The 14,810-nt window shown below is 36.3% G+C and overlaps 1 protein-coding gene and 1 long non-coding RNA gene across 2 annotated transcripts; both read left to right on the top strand.

The window, feature by feature from the left end:
• The first annotated feature begins 693 nt into the window (after window positions 1-693).
• LOC138893342 (uncharacterized) lies at window positions 694-1,860 on the top strand. Its single transcript, XR_011408688.1, has 2 exons — window positions 694-833; window positions 1,494-1,860. It is a non-coding gene; the product is annotated as an uncharacterized lncRNA (long non-coding RNA).
• Window positions 1,861-6,763: 4,903 nt separating this feature from the next.
• On the top strand, window positions 6,764-10,851 carry LOC104108954 (probable myosin-binding protein 5). The gene is made up of 5 exons (XM_009618118.4): window positions 6,764-7,439; window positions 7,708-8,069; window positions 8,500-9,369; window positions 9,610-9,834; window positions 10,549-10,851. Exons 1-4 carry the CDS (start codon window positions 7,069-7,071, stop codon window positions 9,831-9,833), a joined length of 1,827 nt encoding a protein of 608 aa, XP_009616413.1. The 5' UTR covers window positions 6,764-7,068; the 3' UTR covers window position 9,834; window positions 10,549-10,851.
• The last annotated feature ends 3,959 nt before the right edge of the window (window positions 10,852-14,810 follow it).

Raw genomic sequence — 14,810 nt, 5'->3', positions numbered from 1 at the left:
CATCGATACTGGTGGTGGTACCACAACGTTTTAGGGTTGGGTCGCCACAAGCACCGCTCAATTGTACTTGTCTCACAAAGTTCTAGTGTTAAAGATAAGCTCATAGTGAATTTTCAATCATTATAAAGTTTTAGGGTGTGTTTGGTATGACGGAAAATATTTTCTTATTTTTTACTGTTTTATTGCACAAAATAGTTTTGAAAATATTTTCCTACATATTACTTTTTTTTCCTGAAATTGGACAAAAATGACTTCCCAACATTTTCCACAAACTCTACCTACCTTCGCATCTAACCCGCAACCCCCTCCAACTTTAATTTTTTATTATTTTTTTTCGTTTTTGTACGCCACCCCCTCACCCAACCACACACACAAAAAAAATTGTATTTTAAATTTTCTGTTTTTTCGTTTGTCTGAACTACCCAGCCGCAAAAAAAAAATTATATCTTTACTCTCACAAATGTCTTCTTGCCTCCGTTTCCTTACTTGGTTGTGGAATCACATATAAAAAAGTTCTTGTTTCTTCATCTGCTAAGAGGCCTTGTATTGTGTTTTGTTGGTCTACCAAGTGTTGGGAAGACATCATTGGCTTCATCAATTTCTGCTGCTCTAGGCAGAAAGTTTGTACGCATCTCCCTTGGTGGTGTCAAGGATGAGACTGATATTAGATGTCATTGGAGAACTTACATTTCGGACGCCTTATTGATGGGTTAAAGGTGCTGAGTGAACCCTCTCCCTAGCCTGATGTGAAGCAAATGTGAGGAATATTCTCAGAGTTGGTCACGGTGAATTGGAAAGAAAAGAGAGAAATCTTCAGATTCTGCAAAATTTTGGTAAGGCTTTGTTGAAAGTCTTGAAAGAATACAAGACAAAACTTGAGATATAGTATGCTGACAATATACTTTTTGCATAACATTGCTACTATTGGACGTTAATATACTTAAGCGTCCATTATTAGGCTTTACCATTTAGGAACTACGTTTAGTTATACTGAGTAGTTGTGTTCATTGTGATTTGTATATCATGGTTGTCTAACCATTGGACTTAGATTCACATATGTATACATGTTCTTGATTGTCAAAGAATTACCTCTGCCATCTTCATGTTAGTTTCAATGGTAATGGGTAGTTACCATTACTCATAAAATTACCTTCTGATTAATTCACTCACAAAATATGTAGTTGCTGCTTGATCGTTTCCTCAAGCTAAAATTTTGCTAGCTTTAGTTATGTCTTCTAGAACCAATTTAAACCCGGGATTTCATTTGTAATTTTCTTTTGCAGTATATAAATGAGATAGTAGTTCAGAAATGTGAATTCTCCACCGATCATTAGTTGTTTGCCTAATCTAGTAAATAATACTTAAGATTTGCAATGTTAATTATGGTTTGCAACGTAGGAATATGGTTTAAGTTGTGATTGTCTATTAAGACATTAAGTTCTGTTATGTGCTCTCATGAACTATGTCTGATGAACTAAAACTTTTCTTTCCAGAGATTCTCAGGTTGCAACTAATTTTTACCCATGGACTGATTGTCTTGAGTTTTACAAGCTTATGATTGTACAAAGCATGAAACTAAGAAGTTGGAGGGTGCGACTGCTGAAATGTTTGATACTGCGGAAGCTCTACAAGTTTTTATATTTATAGAACTTGTAATTCTTGAAATAGGGAGGAGAGTCTCCTCTATGATTGTGGTCCGTAGAAACTAATAGCTTATTTATGAACTTTGTAAATATTGGAGGTTAGGCCTGAAGTCCCCTCCTCTTGTAATCATCTTAATCATTTTAAGAAATATACAAAAGATTCTTTCAGTTAGCAAAAAGTTTGCTGTCCATAATCAAAAAATGAGTTGTTGCAATTTATGATTTCTACACTACTACCTATTAACAAGTTACAACTCCATAACAATTGGATCACCTCTTGTTGGGAAATTGAGATATTGGAGTTTCAACTGTTTTTTTTTTAGAGGAAATTTTCTTCAGTCATGATCAGTTCCACCACAATTAGGAACATGACAGTATCTTGGTTTGTTAGCAGCTTCAACACCACCAACTAACCTTTTCCCTTTCTTCCTTCCTTTTGTCTGAGATTGTTGGGGATTTTCAATGTGATAATCTTCCTCTGGAGAACTATGTTCTGTAGATTGGCTAATATCAGTATGTTCGGTATCAACAATGATATGTTCATTTTCAGCAAAGACATTGAACAATTTGCAGCACTTATTCTAATTTCCTTTTGGCACAATCAAGACGACCTTTCGTCTTTACTGATTCACGAGTCAAATCTCTAACTATAGATTGAAGACTTTGGAACGCATTATCATCATTACTGAGATTCATCATATGAGAAAACTTTAGTACCAATGAATTTTCTTGCCTCCATCTAGCCAACAAGTACTTCTCTAGCAACATAAAATAGTTATGAGCATTAAGTACTCGAATAGAATGCCTGCACAAAATACTTGAAAATTCAAACTCTTGGAAAGAATATTGAACAATCTCTTCTAGTGGATTCCAATAGACAAAACGTCCACCATGTTGTAGTGGCGCATAATATAAGATCCATGTGAGAATGCACGGGAGAAACATGCTCAACAAATTCTTCGCCATCACGGTTTCTTATACTGACCGATGTACCAGCATGCTCAACAAATTCTTTCAAACTAGTTTTTGCATGTAAAATTCTTTTCAAATATGCATCAATAGATTCTGAGCATCCAGTTATTGTCATACCAGCAAAAAATATCCTTTCAAGTATGGTAATGCCCATGATGCACGATTTGCTTGTAGCAATTTGATATACCAATATAATTCAAGATCAAATTTTGTAATCAATTTATCCCACTGATACTCAAATTCTTCTATGCTACCAATTTCATAAAGCCTATGGAATTCAGATTTAAATTGCAGATACCTTGAACCAAGGACAAAAGAAAACCAAGTAGAGAGCTTGGGTGTAATATGCCATATACAATAGGCATGTTTTGTGAGAGGCAATTCATTAGCGATCGCTTCTATTAAACCAAGAACTTGATCACTTAATATGGTTTGTGAATGTTTTCCATTCATAAGCCATAAAAAACTCTGTAAAATAAATAGACATTAGCAATAAACTAAGAAATATTAAAAATAATAAATTTTGAGAATAAATGATATTCACCTTTAGTGCCCATGAAAAGGAAGAGGCATTCTCATTTCTTAACAGAACGCAACCAAAGAAAATGGTATTTCCATGATTGTTCACGCCAACCCAAACTTCCAGCGGCATCTCATAACGATTTAATCGATAAGTAGTATAAAAAATAACTACATCTCCAAAAAGCCCATAAGCATGAATAAAGTCCCCAAATGCCCAAATGATATTCTCAAGTCTTTGACATGCATCAACTATGAAATCATATTGGAAATCAACATCTTTGTCTTTCAAACTCTTGCAAATTTTTAATATCTCTGAAGCATCATATTCAATATTGGTACAACTTTCTGATTGTATAAAATTCCTGATATCTTTTTCTTTAAAAGGCAATTGGCCTACATCTTCACCATTTTCTAGTTCAAGCACTCTTCGGATTAAACACATTGAACTTCAAGTTTTTACAAGAAGTGTAATCCTTTTTTGATCAATAATATCAAAAATTCGATAAACATGAATAAAGTTCACCTCCTTATCATTTAATAGTTCATGTTGTGGACATTATCAAAATACGTTGCCATCTAATGAGTGACTCCGTCAATGATTTCTTTAGCAACACGCATCTTAGTATTACAATTGCATCTAAAAGATTTTTGATCTCGTTGTCGCTCTTTTTCCACAACCTTATGAGGATGAGGGCTATCGGCTCGATGACAAACATAATCTCTCCTATAAATTCCCATAGGACGTTTTGCACTTCCAAAGTAGCGATGGCGTCTAACTGAGAAACTAATTTGTTTAGCAAAATTTACATAGCAATTATAAGCTTCATCATCACTATTAAACACTTTGCCCTTGTACAAATCACTGTTATCCATGTCAACATTTTTATGTCTAAGTTCTTCATTTGATCTTTCAGTAATTTCTCCATTAATATAGCATTCACTATCACCACATGGACAATGACTTCTTGAGACACCTACTGTAAAATCCATTGAAGTATTATTAAGCACTTGTATTTAAAGCCAACAAAAGTACAAAATTTTATCAATACAGATCGTTTGATTCAAAACAAGGACAAATAAAATGGTGGGCATAAACAAATTGAAAAGAAAAAAATTTACACCATGTTTATGAACAGAAAAAGATGAGACATAGAATATTAAACTCTTACCTTTGTTACAATATTCGTCAAGATATTTGGCGAGAAAAGTTACTGAAACAAAAAAAAAAACCTCTTAGAACTTGGGAAGAACCATGGCCAGAGATGGAAAATAGAATGAAAATATTCCCGCCAGAACAGTTCTAGCGTGGAAGATGCAAGAGATCTGACTTATTTGGGTTTATTTTTTAGGGAAATTGTGGAATTTGGACGAGGACAAAAAAAACCTTAAGCTTAATGTGGTGGCCCTCAAATAATTAGGGCATTTTCGCGAAATCAAATATGCATACAATGCTAACCTACTATAACTATGTAGTAGGTTAGCAAAAAAACTCTCTCTCTCTCTCTCTCTCTCTCTCTCTCTCTCTCTCTCTCTCTCTCTCTCTCTCTCTCTCTCTCTCTCTCTCATATATATATATATATATATATATATATATATATATATATATATATATATATATATTACTTGCTAGCATAAGAATATTAAACTCTTACCTTTGTTACAATATTCGTCAAGATATTTGGCGAGAAAAGTTACCGAAACAAAAAAAAAAAACCTCTTAGAACTTGGGAAGAACCATGGCCAGAGAAGGAAAATAGAATGAAAATATTCCCGCCAGAACAGTTCTAGCGTGGAAGATGCAAGAGATCTGACTTATTTGGGTTTATTTTTTAGGGAAATTGTGAAATTTGGACGAGGACAAAAAAAACCTTAAGCTTAATGTGGTGGCCCTCAAATAATTAGGGCATTTTCGCGAAATCAAATATGCATACAATGCTAACCTACTACAACTATGTAGTAGGTTAGCAAAAACTCTCTCTCTCTCTATATATATATATATATATATATTACTTGCTAGCATAAGAATATTAAACTCTTACCTTTGTTACAATATTCGTCAAGATATTTGGCGAGAAAAGTTACTGAAACAAAAAAAAACCTCTTAGAACTTGGGAAGAACCATGGCCAGAGATGGAAAATAGAATGAAAATATTCCCGCCAAAACAGTTCTAGCGTGGAAGATGCAAGAGATCTGACTTATTTGGGTTTATTTTTTAGGGATATTGTGGAATTTGGACGAGGACAAAAAAAACCTTAAGCTTAATGTGGTGGCCCTCAAATAATTAGGGCATTTTCGCGAAATTAAATATGCACAATGCTAACCTAAACCCCCCCCCCCCCCCCCCTCTCTCTCTATATATATATTACTTGCTAGAGAGTATTTTTTTTAATATTTAAAAATAATTTTATTGCCACTGTGTGCAAAAAGCAGTTGCTGAAGGGGGACTAGGCCTTACCTCCTTGTACATTTGGGAGAGTGAACTAGCAGGTCTTACAATTTGATAAGAAATGCTATGGAATCTAGAGGGATAACCCAAAAATAAGTGGCAATAAAGTTGAAGATTCAAGGTGGCTCATAGGTAAGCATAGTTGGTTTCCTCTTCTTGACTCGAAATGAGGGAAGCTGCCATCTATCCGTGTTCAGCATCCCTTTAATCTGACCAGGTAATGAGCAAAAGTTTGCACAAAAGTACAGGTTCTCCTGACTATGGCTTAGAGAAGCCAATTTGTCCGCAACTTTATTAGCCTCTCTGAAATAGTAGTTGGTGAACATTCCTTGTCTATTAATGAGCTTCCTAATTTCTTGGACTGCCTCTTTGATTCTCCACGGAACCGACCAGCTGCCAGAGATACAATTTTGTAACTGGGAATCAGTTTTACCAATGATCAAGTTATATCTCCTTTCGATGCACCACTTGATCCCAAACAAGAAAGCTCTAGCCTCAGCCCAGTCTTTCGATGCACCACTTGCTAGAGAGTCTTATAAGCATTGACTATTGACATTGTCTTCATCAAAATTTAGACTTTAACAATGGACAAAATTACCATAAGTACTCTCACCCAACTTTGTTACATTCTCCCTAGCTCACATCAACGGACTGATCAAATCCACACTGCCACCATGGTGAAGATGGAGGTGCTCATGGTGGTATTGATGGCGAGTGTGGTGTTGGAGAGGAAGAAAGTGCTAGTGGGAAAAGAAGAGATGGAGGGAAAGGGTAAAATGAGTCTGGGGCGGTGATATGGCATGTCAGGTGGTATCCACTTTATTAAATGTCAGTGTCACATCTGATTGGGTCTCCATATTGGATAGCCATGACGGAGGAAGAGTATATTTGAGTCACTTGTCTAACGGCGAGGATATTTTTGTGCCAGTAGTATAACGGGGTTAAATTTGATCTTTTTTGCACAGTAAAGGAGCAATATGACCCTTTTCCCTTAATTTTATGGACCAACAGTTTAAAACAAAAATAAAAAGGCCATATACAATAGGTTGCCCATGTGGTAGGAGATCGTCGTGCATTAATCGAAGCGAAGAGAAAGGACGACTGTTAATTCAGGTAAATGATCCACCAACCATTTTTTTTTTAAAAACAAAAAAAAAGGTGCCAATTTTATTGTATATAGCTGAAATGAATGCCACCGTCCCACTTTTTTGGAACCTTTGAATTAGGCGATCAGTTTTTATTTGGTTCATACATACATGCAAATGCAGAAACAAGAAAAATGGATATCATGATCTGGGGTTTACTAATTTTTCCACCAAGATCATGATCTATCTCCTCATATCATATACCTTCCATTTTTTTAAATATCACACTTCTTCTTCATTTCTAATCAATAATCTAATTCTAGATGTTCATGAAGTATATTCCTAGTTTTGAATCTTGGGGTATTTTAGTTAAAACCTTATTATATAATTAAAGTAGTAATGACTTCAGGATCATTCAAGTGCTTTGTTGATCAGAAGTTGGGAAAATTTGTACATTTCTTCCTGTATGCTATTCTTGAATGGGTGTTGATCATTACGCTTTTCATTGATGGATTTCTTGCATTTTTTGCCAATGAATTCGCCAAGTTCTTTGAATTAAATATCCCATGCTTGCTTTGCACGAGGATAGATCACGTTCTTGTGCATAGGAACTCAAATTTCTATTACAATGATTCCATCTGTGATGTTCACAAGAAGGACCTTTCTTCCCTTGCGTATTGCTACGTTCACAAGAAGCTATCTGAAATCAAGAATATGTGTGAAGGCTGCCTTTTGTCATTTGCAACCGAGAAAGATGCCGATTGCCATAGGTATTGTTAAATTGACGACTACCTCATCTAAAAGTTTAAACCGTTAGATAAAGGGCATTTTCATTTAATTAGGAGTATTTATTTCTTAACGTACGTGTAAGCCTAATTCTTGTATTATGAACCAAGCACATGGAAATATTTTTCGTACTTGGTAATGGTGATATTTGAACCCAAGACCTCTACTGATATCATGTTAAATTGTGTGATTATCTTATCTAAAATTCGAGACAACACACTTTTGTTTAATAAGCTACGTCGTCTTCAACAGGTACAAGTCACTAGCTGGGATTTTGCACAAGGACATTGATTGCTTTGTAGGGGATGATATGAAAGTTTCAATGAAAACAGGGAAGAAGGAATTAGATGAGATCATCCAAATAGAGAAGGGTATAGTACATAGGTGTTCTTGTTGTGGGGAGCCTCTAAAAATGAGGTCCAAATATGCAAGGAACACATCAATAAATGGAAGGTCTTATTCTCAAGCTCCTGCACCTTCTCCTCGAGCTTCTCCTAGAGCTCCATTATTAGGTGCGTGGAGAAATATTGAGGAAACGCGCCATGTTGAATCGCCTCGCATTCGCTACACAGAGCTCAAGTTCATCCCAGATGATGAAGGCCCCTCAAATGCAGGTAATCCACTAATTGTCCTACCACTTTCTTTTCCTTCAGTTAATTGATTTCTCAACATTCTTTGTGTAACAACAACAACAACAAAAAACCCAGTTAATCCCACAAGTGGGGTCTGGGAAGGATAGTGTGTACGCAGACTTTACCCCTATATTCAAGAAGGCAGAGAGATTGTTTTTTTTTGTGTAACGAAAAGAAACTATTTATAAAGAGGCTTTTAGGTTGGTACTTTGATTTGGTCCAAGATTGTATATTAGTATAAGGATAAGAGTGAGATGCAAAGACTTAAGACAAATTATTAAGTATTGAAATGAAACAGATAGAATAGGAAATTTTCTCTCTACCATGTCTACATCTCGATCCTTCTTGTTACGTGTAAATGCTTAGGTTGTTGGCATGACAATAACGTTGAGTTTTCTTAAATGCATCCCAGGTAAAGAGGATGTGAAAGCTGCTACTATGCCAGTGCTAGCACATTCCGAAATCACACATGAAGCCCCCTGCAAAACCCCAAATTGTACAAGAAACAAATTTTTTGGAATCCCATTGACAGACTCAGCTCAAGAAAGTCCTAGGTTGTCTCGTCACAGGCCCAGAAAGTCATGGCTTAGTGATAAAATTGAAGTCACTTCAGAGGCTAATGACACAAGTAGTGCATTGAACGAATTAGAAGACGACATCTTGCATCGGTTGAAAAAGCAGGTTCATTTGGACCGTAAGTCTCTAGTGGCACTATACATGGAATTAGACGAAGAAAGAAGTGCATCTGCTATTGCAGCGAATAATGCAATGGCTATGATCACTCGTTTGCAAGCCGAGAAAGCAGCTGTTGAAATGGAAGCATTTCAGTATCAGCGAATGATGGAAGAGCAAGCGGAATATGATCAAGAGGCGTTGCAGTTCATGAACGACGAGCTTTTGAAGAAAGAGGAAGAGATGAAGGTGTTAGAAGCTGAACTTGAGACTTATAGGGAAAAATATGGACATATAAAGATAGTAGGTAGTGAAGTTTGTGAAGTTGATGCTGATGAAGATTATCAAGAACTGAAATCTCAGTGTTTATCATCTATTAGTGAGAGATCAGATTGTGCCAGCTTGGATGAAGTAGATCGGCATAGAGTAAACGAGCGTCCATTTCAGTGTTCCGGGGAACATGGAGGGGTCAATGTGGATGATTCACAACTTGATTTTGAGAAACAGAGATCTTATCTTATGGGTTTGTTGACAGATGTTGTAGAGAAAATTAAAACATCTCCTGAAGAAGGATCTCATATGTTGGAACCAAACATGACTGAAGAAAAAGGTACATGAAACTGTATTCTTTTCAAACTGATAGTGCAAAGATATTTTACACTATTAGTATAACTTAACTTGTTATCGCATGTTATCCTCTTTATTTTCCAGGTAATCACTTATTATGTACAGTTGTAGTTATCATTTATGTGACATGATAGTGTAAACATCGATGTAGAGAAGTTAATCTCTTTCATTTGATGTTTCAAAGACTGCATATAAACTAACCATTGTTTTCAAATGCTGGCAGGAAGCGATAATAAGGTGACTCTCACAAGAGAAGTGTCATTAATTGGAGAGAGGTTGAGATCCATTGAAGCAGAAAGCGGCTTCTTAAAACATGCTGCGATGACATTACAGAGCAGTGATGAAGGAAGCAAACTCTTAACTGAGATAGCTCAACATCTGCAGAAGCTAAGACGCTCGGTCAATACATCATCAGCTAATGCAGATGCTGGTATTCAGTCCAAATAAGGTGATTTCTCAATAGTGATTTCCTTTTTTATTTGACTTGATGTATGTATCTTCCTCCCAGAGGTACTACAATTTATTTGAAGCGGACAAATGGGAGGAACTAGCATAGATGGCTATGTATCATATAAAATATTCAGGCCGTGTTCACGAGGTATAAAAAGATTAATGCTCTTCTTAGCCTGCAACTGAACTCTATTGGTACATTGAGGATTCATATAGCCGACCTTAACTCGCTTGGAATATAGGCATTGTTTCTGTTGTTAACTGAACTCTATTGGTAATGTATATTCAATTGTGGAGTTGCTGAAAGATTCAGTTTGCAATGCACGGTTCATGTCCATTTCTTAGTCACTTACACTACGAGAGCAAAAGGCAAAAAGATGAATGCTGCTATTAGTCAGCAGAACCTTAATTACTGGGGGAAAGCAACAGGCCCTATGGCCCTATCCGCTGAGCTTAGAGTTTTCCAAGATGATCCTCACCTAGCTAGAGGATTTCTTAGGGTTGATTTTCGATTTCTCACTTCAGCTCGTCTGCTTTGTTTTTTAAAAGTTGTGAACAATAAGTGTATCCGTTGATTATGGCTTGAAAAATACTCTAGTATATGATAACTATAGCTACACATACCTTGTGTAATTTGGCATATGATTAATTGCACTCTTGTGTCTAAAATTTCTAGGGGTATGAGAGCACACTTAACCAATTTCATTTGCAGGTGAAATTGGCAAGGAACCAGACAACTCTGGTATAATCCAGCAAGCTACTCAACTTAGCTTAGTCCAAGTGGAAAAACCGAGAAGCCATGAATCGTTTCGTTTGGACTTGGCAATTGAGGGAAAAGTAACACTCGTGATGATCGACTTTATGAAGATTTCAGAAGCTACTCTGGTGGAGAATGAAGAACTAATGTTGTTAAACATTATATGTAAACATACAAACATAAATACATACATAGTTTTTCATTTATATTACACACACAAATCTATAGATAATGAAAGACTTTCTCATGGTTGTGATTTTTGATTATTCCATTTAGATTTTTTCGTGTTGAGTGCACTTGGAAATTCTCTCAGTTTCATTGAATTATCAAACAGTTACCAGGTTCAACTTCATAGTGCCAAAAATGCCAAGTGCTATTTCCAGCTATTTTTATTGAATAAACTGACCAATACGATATTGGATACATTAATTTGAACTCCATAACTTTTGCTAAAAAAAAAAATAGAGACAACTTTATTTAGTTATATTATTATAAGAATCAATTGTATTACTTCTGATTTTTAACGTGCTAGTATGTGTGCATTTATACGTAAAAGTCAGTCCTTAATGTTATCTACGTTAAATTTTGTTCCAAGTAACAATTAACTTTACCTTGTTCTGATGAATATTTATCGATGCAACTAACAAGTTAATTAACCAGTAATTCAAATAAATGCATTTTACTATGATCTTTCCTACAATAGAGCCGGATGTGAGCTTATATCTCATATAGTAGACCATCAACTCTCTTATAGTCGGTCAATGCGTTTGACTGGGAAGAGAGTGCTAGTTTAACTGTTATTACTGCTATGCTGCAAGGAAGCTCGAGGGCTCTCCTTTTCCTCCATTGCTGTAGAACACATCTTCTTGCTCAATTTCATATGACTAGCAAGAGGTGTGCTGACTGACTTAGCACTCTTCGTATTGAAGCATTCCACTACACGTTCAATTTACTTCTCCTGAGACAGCCACAACTTTCTACTTATTCGCTCTCGAACAATCTTCATTCCCAGAATTTGTTGTGCTGGGCCCAAGTCCTTCATATCAAATGACTTAGACAAATCTCCCTTCAACTTTGCGATCAGCTCCTTGTCTTTTCCTACAATTAACATGTCATCCACATACAACAACAAAATAATAAAGTTATTGTCAGAAAATCTTTTGAAGTATACACATGGATCAGTATAGGTCTTCATGTAAGTTTGACTTTTCATGAATGAGTCAAACTTTTTGTACCACTTCCTTGGTGTATGCTTCAATCCATAAAGACTCTTATTCAATTTGCACACCATGTGTTTCTTTCCAGCTACTTTAAATCCTTCTGGTTGCTCCATATAAATCTCATATTCCAAATCTCCATGAAGAAATGCAGTTTTCACGTCTAACTGTTCCACTTCAAGATCTAGGCTAGTTGCTACGCACAAAATTGCTCCATTTTGACAACAGGTGAGAAAATTTCATGAAAATCAATACCCTTCTTCTATTCAAAACCTTTTACCATCAATCGAGCTTTGTATTTGACCAACTTACCCTTTCCATCTTTCTTGAGTTTAAAGACCATTTGTATTTGAGTGGTCTTTTACCCTTTGGAAGTTTAACCAGCTTGTACGTGTCATTTTTCTGTAGAGATTACATCTCTTCTTGAATGATTTTCATCCACTGATTCTTTTCTGGATGGAATAACACCTCTTTTTTAAGACTTCTAGCTCCCCCCGTATCACCGATGAGGACATACTCTGTGGAAGGGTACCTGCATGACTCTACCATTGGCCTTTCTGATCTCCTCAAAGGTTGAGGTTATTCTTCTCCCTTAGTGGGGTACTCTACTTGCTCGACATCATCATTAAGTTGCTCCCTTTACTCAATAACCTCACCAGTTTGCTCCCTCTGCTCGGCAACCTCGTCGGTCCTACTTTCTGCACTTGTGGGATCGTTAGAAGTAGAAAGAATGGTAACAAGATTAGGGATTATATCATTCTTGGGCCTCTCTGAATGATCATCTACAGCTCCAACTTCACTTTCTAGGAAGATTACATCTCTACTTCTGATGACCTTTTTCTTTACAAAATCTCACAATCTGTACCCGAACTCTTCATCTCCATATTCGATGAATATGCAGCGAACAAATTTATTATCCAACTTTATTCTATGCTCCTTTGGTACATGTGCAAAAGCTCTACAACCGAACAACTTCAGATGTGAGTAGGACACCTCCTTGTTGGTCCAAACTCTCTTTAGGATGTCAAACTCCAATGGAACTAATGGAATCCTATTGATCAGGTAACAGACTGTCTGAACTGCTTCACCCCAGAATGACTTAGGCAGCTTAGCTGTTCTGAGCATACTTCTCACCTTCTCAACAATGGTGCGGTTCATCCTCTTAGCTACACCATTGTGTTGTGGGGTTCCAGGAATTGTCTTTTCATGTCTGATCCTATGACTTGAACAATACTCTCCAAATTCCCTTGAAGTGTACTCACCTTCATTATTAGTTCGGAGACGCTTTAGATTTTGGCATGTCTCACTTTCCACTAGAGCATGAAACTTCTGAAAACTTAAAATACCTGATCTTTAGTTTTCAAGGTATAAACCCACAATTTTCGTGAAGCATCATCATTAAAAGTAACAAAATATTTATTACCGCCCATCGATTCAATTTTCATTGGACCACAAATATCAGAATATACAAAATCAATTTTATTTAATTTTCTTTCAGACGATGTCTGAAATGAGACTCTATGTTGCTTACCAAATAAACGGTAGTCACAAGGTTTTACCGTTGTACTTTTGGCAAAAGAGATGAATGATTTCCTGGCAATAATCTGCAATACCTTCTCGCTCATATGACCCATTCTTTTGTGCCACAAATCTGCAGAAATCTCATCTTGTGCAACATTCAATTCATTTCAGCATATTTCTGCATTTGTCTTGTACAGCGTGCCATGAGCAACTCCATTTACAATTACCAATGATCCTTTGGTAAGTCTCCACTTTTGATTTTCAAAATAGTTCTTGTATCCATCTCGGTCCAAAGCTATTCCCGAGATTAAGTTCATTCGCAAATCAGGTACATGCCGCACGTCCTTTAGAACTAACGTGCATCCGACATTTGTCTTGATACAAATGTCACCGATCCCCGCAATCTTTGAGTAACTCGTGTTACCCATTCTCACAGTGTCGAAATTACCTGCTACATATCTGTAAAAAAAAATCTCTTACTTGTGTGGCATTGTAAGATGCAGTTGTGTCAACCACTCATTCCGACTTTGTACCTGCCAAGTGCATGCATTCTTCTTCCTCATTTATAAAGATAATAACATTATCATTTTTTTGCACCATGGTGATTATGTTGTCGTCATTCTTCTGGCCACTGCTTTCACCTTTGTCCTTTCTTAGATTCGGGTAATCTCTTTTGAAGTGACCCAGTTGATCGCAATTGTAGCAATTTCTGGCTTTTGATTTGGATCGGTTCTTGGACTTTCCATGACCTTCGGATCTACCATATTGCTCGAACTCCTTTGGTAACTCATGCCTCTACCTTCTGTGACGAGAGCATATTCTTGATTTTCAGGTTTCTTTCTCATCTTTTCATTGAGTAGAAGTGTCGATGTGACGTCCTTCAACTCAATAGTGATTTTGTCGTGCAGGATGATTGTTGCCAAATTATCGTACGAAGATGGCAATGAGTTCAAAAGAAAGATGACTTTATCTTTTTCCTCGATCTTTACTCTGAGGTTGATAAGCTGCGTGATTAATACATTAAACACATTTAAATGTGACAAAAAATTTGTACCTTCACCCATATGTAGGGCATACAATTGCTTCTTAAGGTAAAATTTATTTGTCGGTGCTTTGGACATATATAGGCTTTCCAACCTTGTCCAAATGCCACATGCACTATCTTCATCAATGATGTTATTTTATAACGTCATCTGATAAGTGCAACTTGATTGCACTAGTAGCCTTTTCATCAAAGTCAGCTCAATCCCCTACTTTTATGGTATCAGGTTTCTTGGCATCACTATTTAATACCTTGTGTAATCCTTGTTGGATGAGCAGATCCCTCATCCTTCTTTGCAATGTTGAGAAACCGCTATCTCCGTTGAATTTTACTACCTCGTACTTTACTCCAAACATTTTATTTTTCATCGAGTATAGTACCGACCGTGAACATTATTTTTGTGAACGAGCAAAACCTGTACTCTGATATCAGTTGTT

The sequence above is a fragment of the Nicotiana tomentosiformis genome, chromosome 6 (assembly GCF_000390325.3).
Source record: "Nicotiana tomentosiformis chromosome 6, ASM39032v3, whole genome shotgun sequence".
Taxonomy (NCBI): Eukaryota; Viridiplantae; Streptophyta; class Magnoliopsida; order Solanales; family Solanaceae; genus Nicotiana; species Nicotiana tomentosiformis.
The sequence above is the reverse complement of the archived record's forward strand: the minus strand, read 5'-3'. Positions and strand labels throughout refer to the sequence as shown.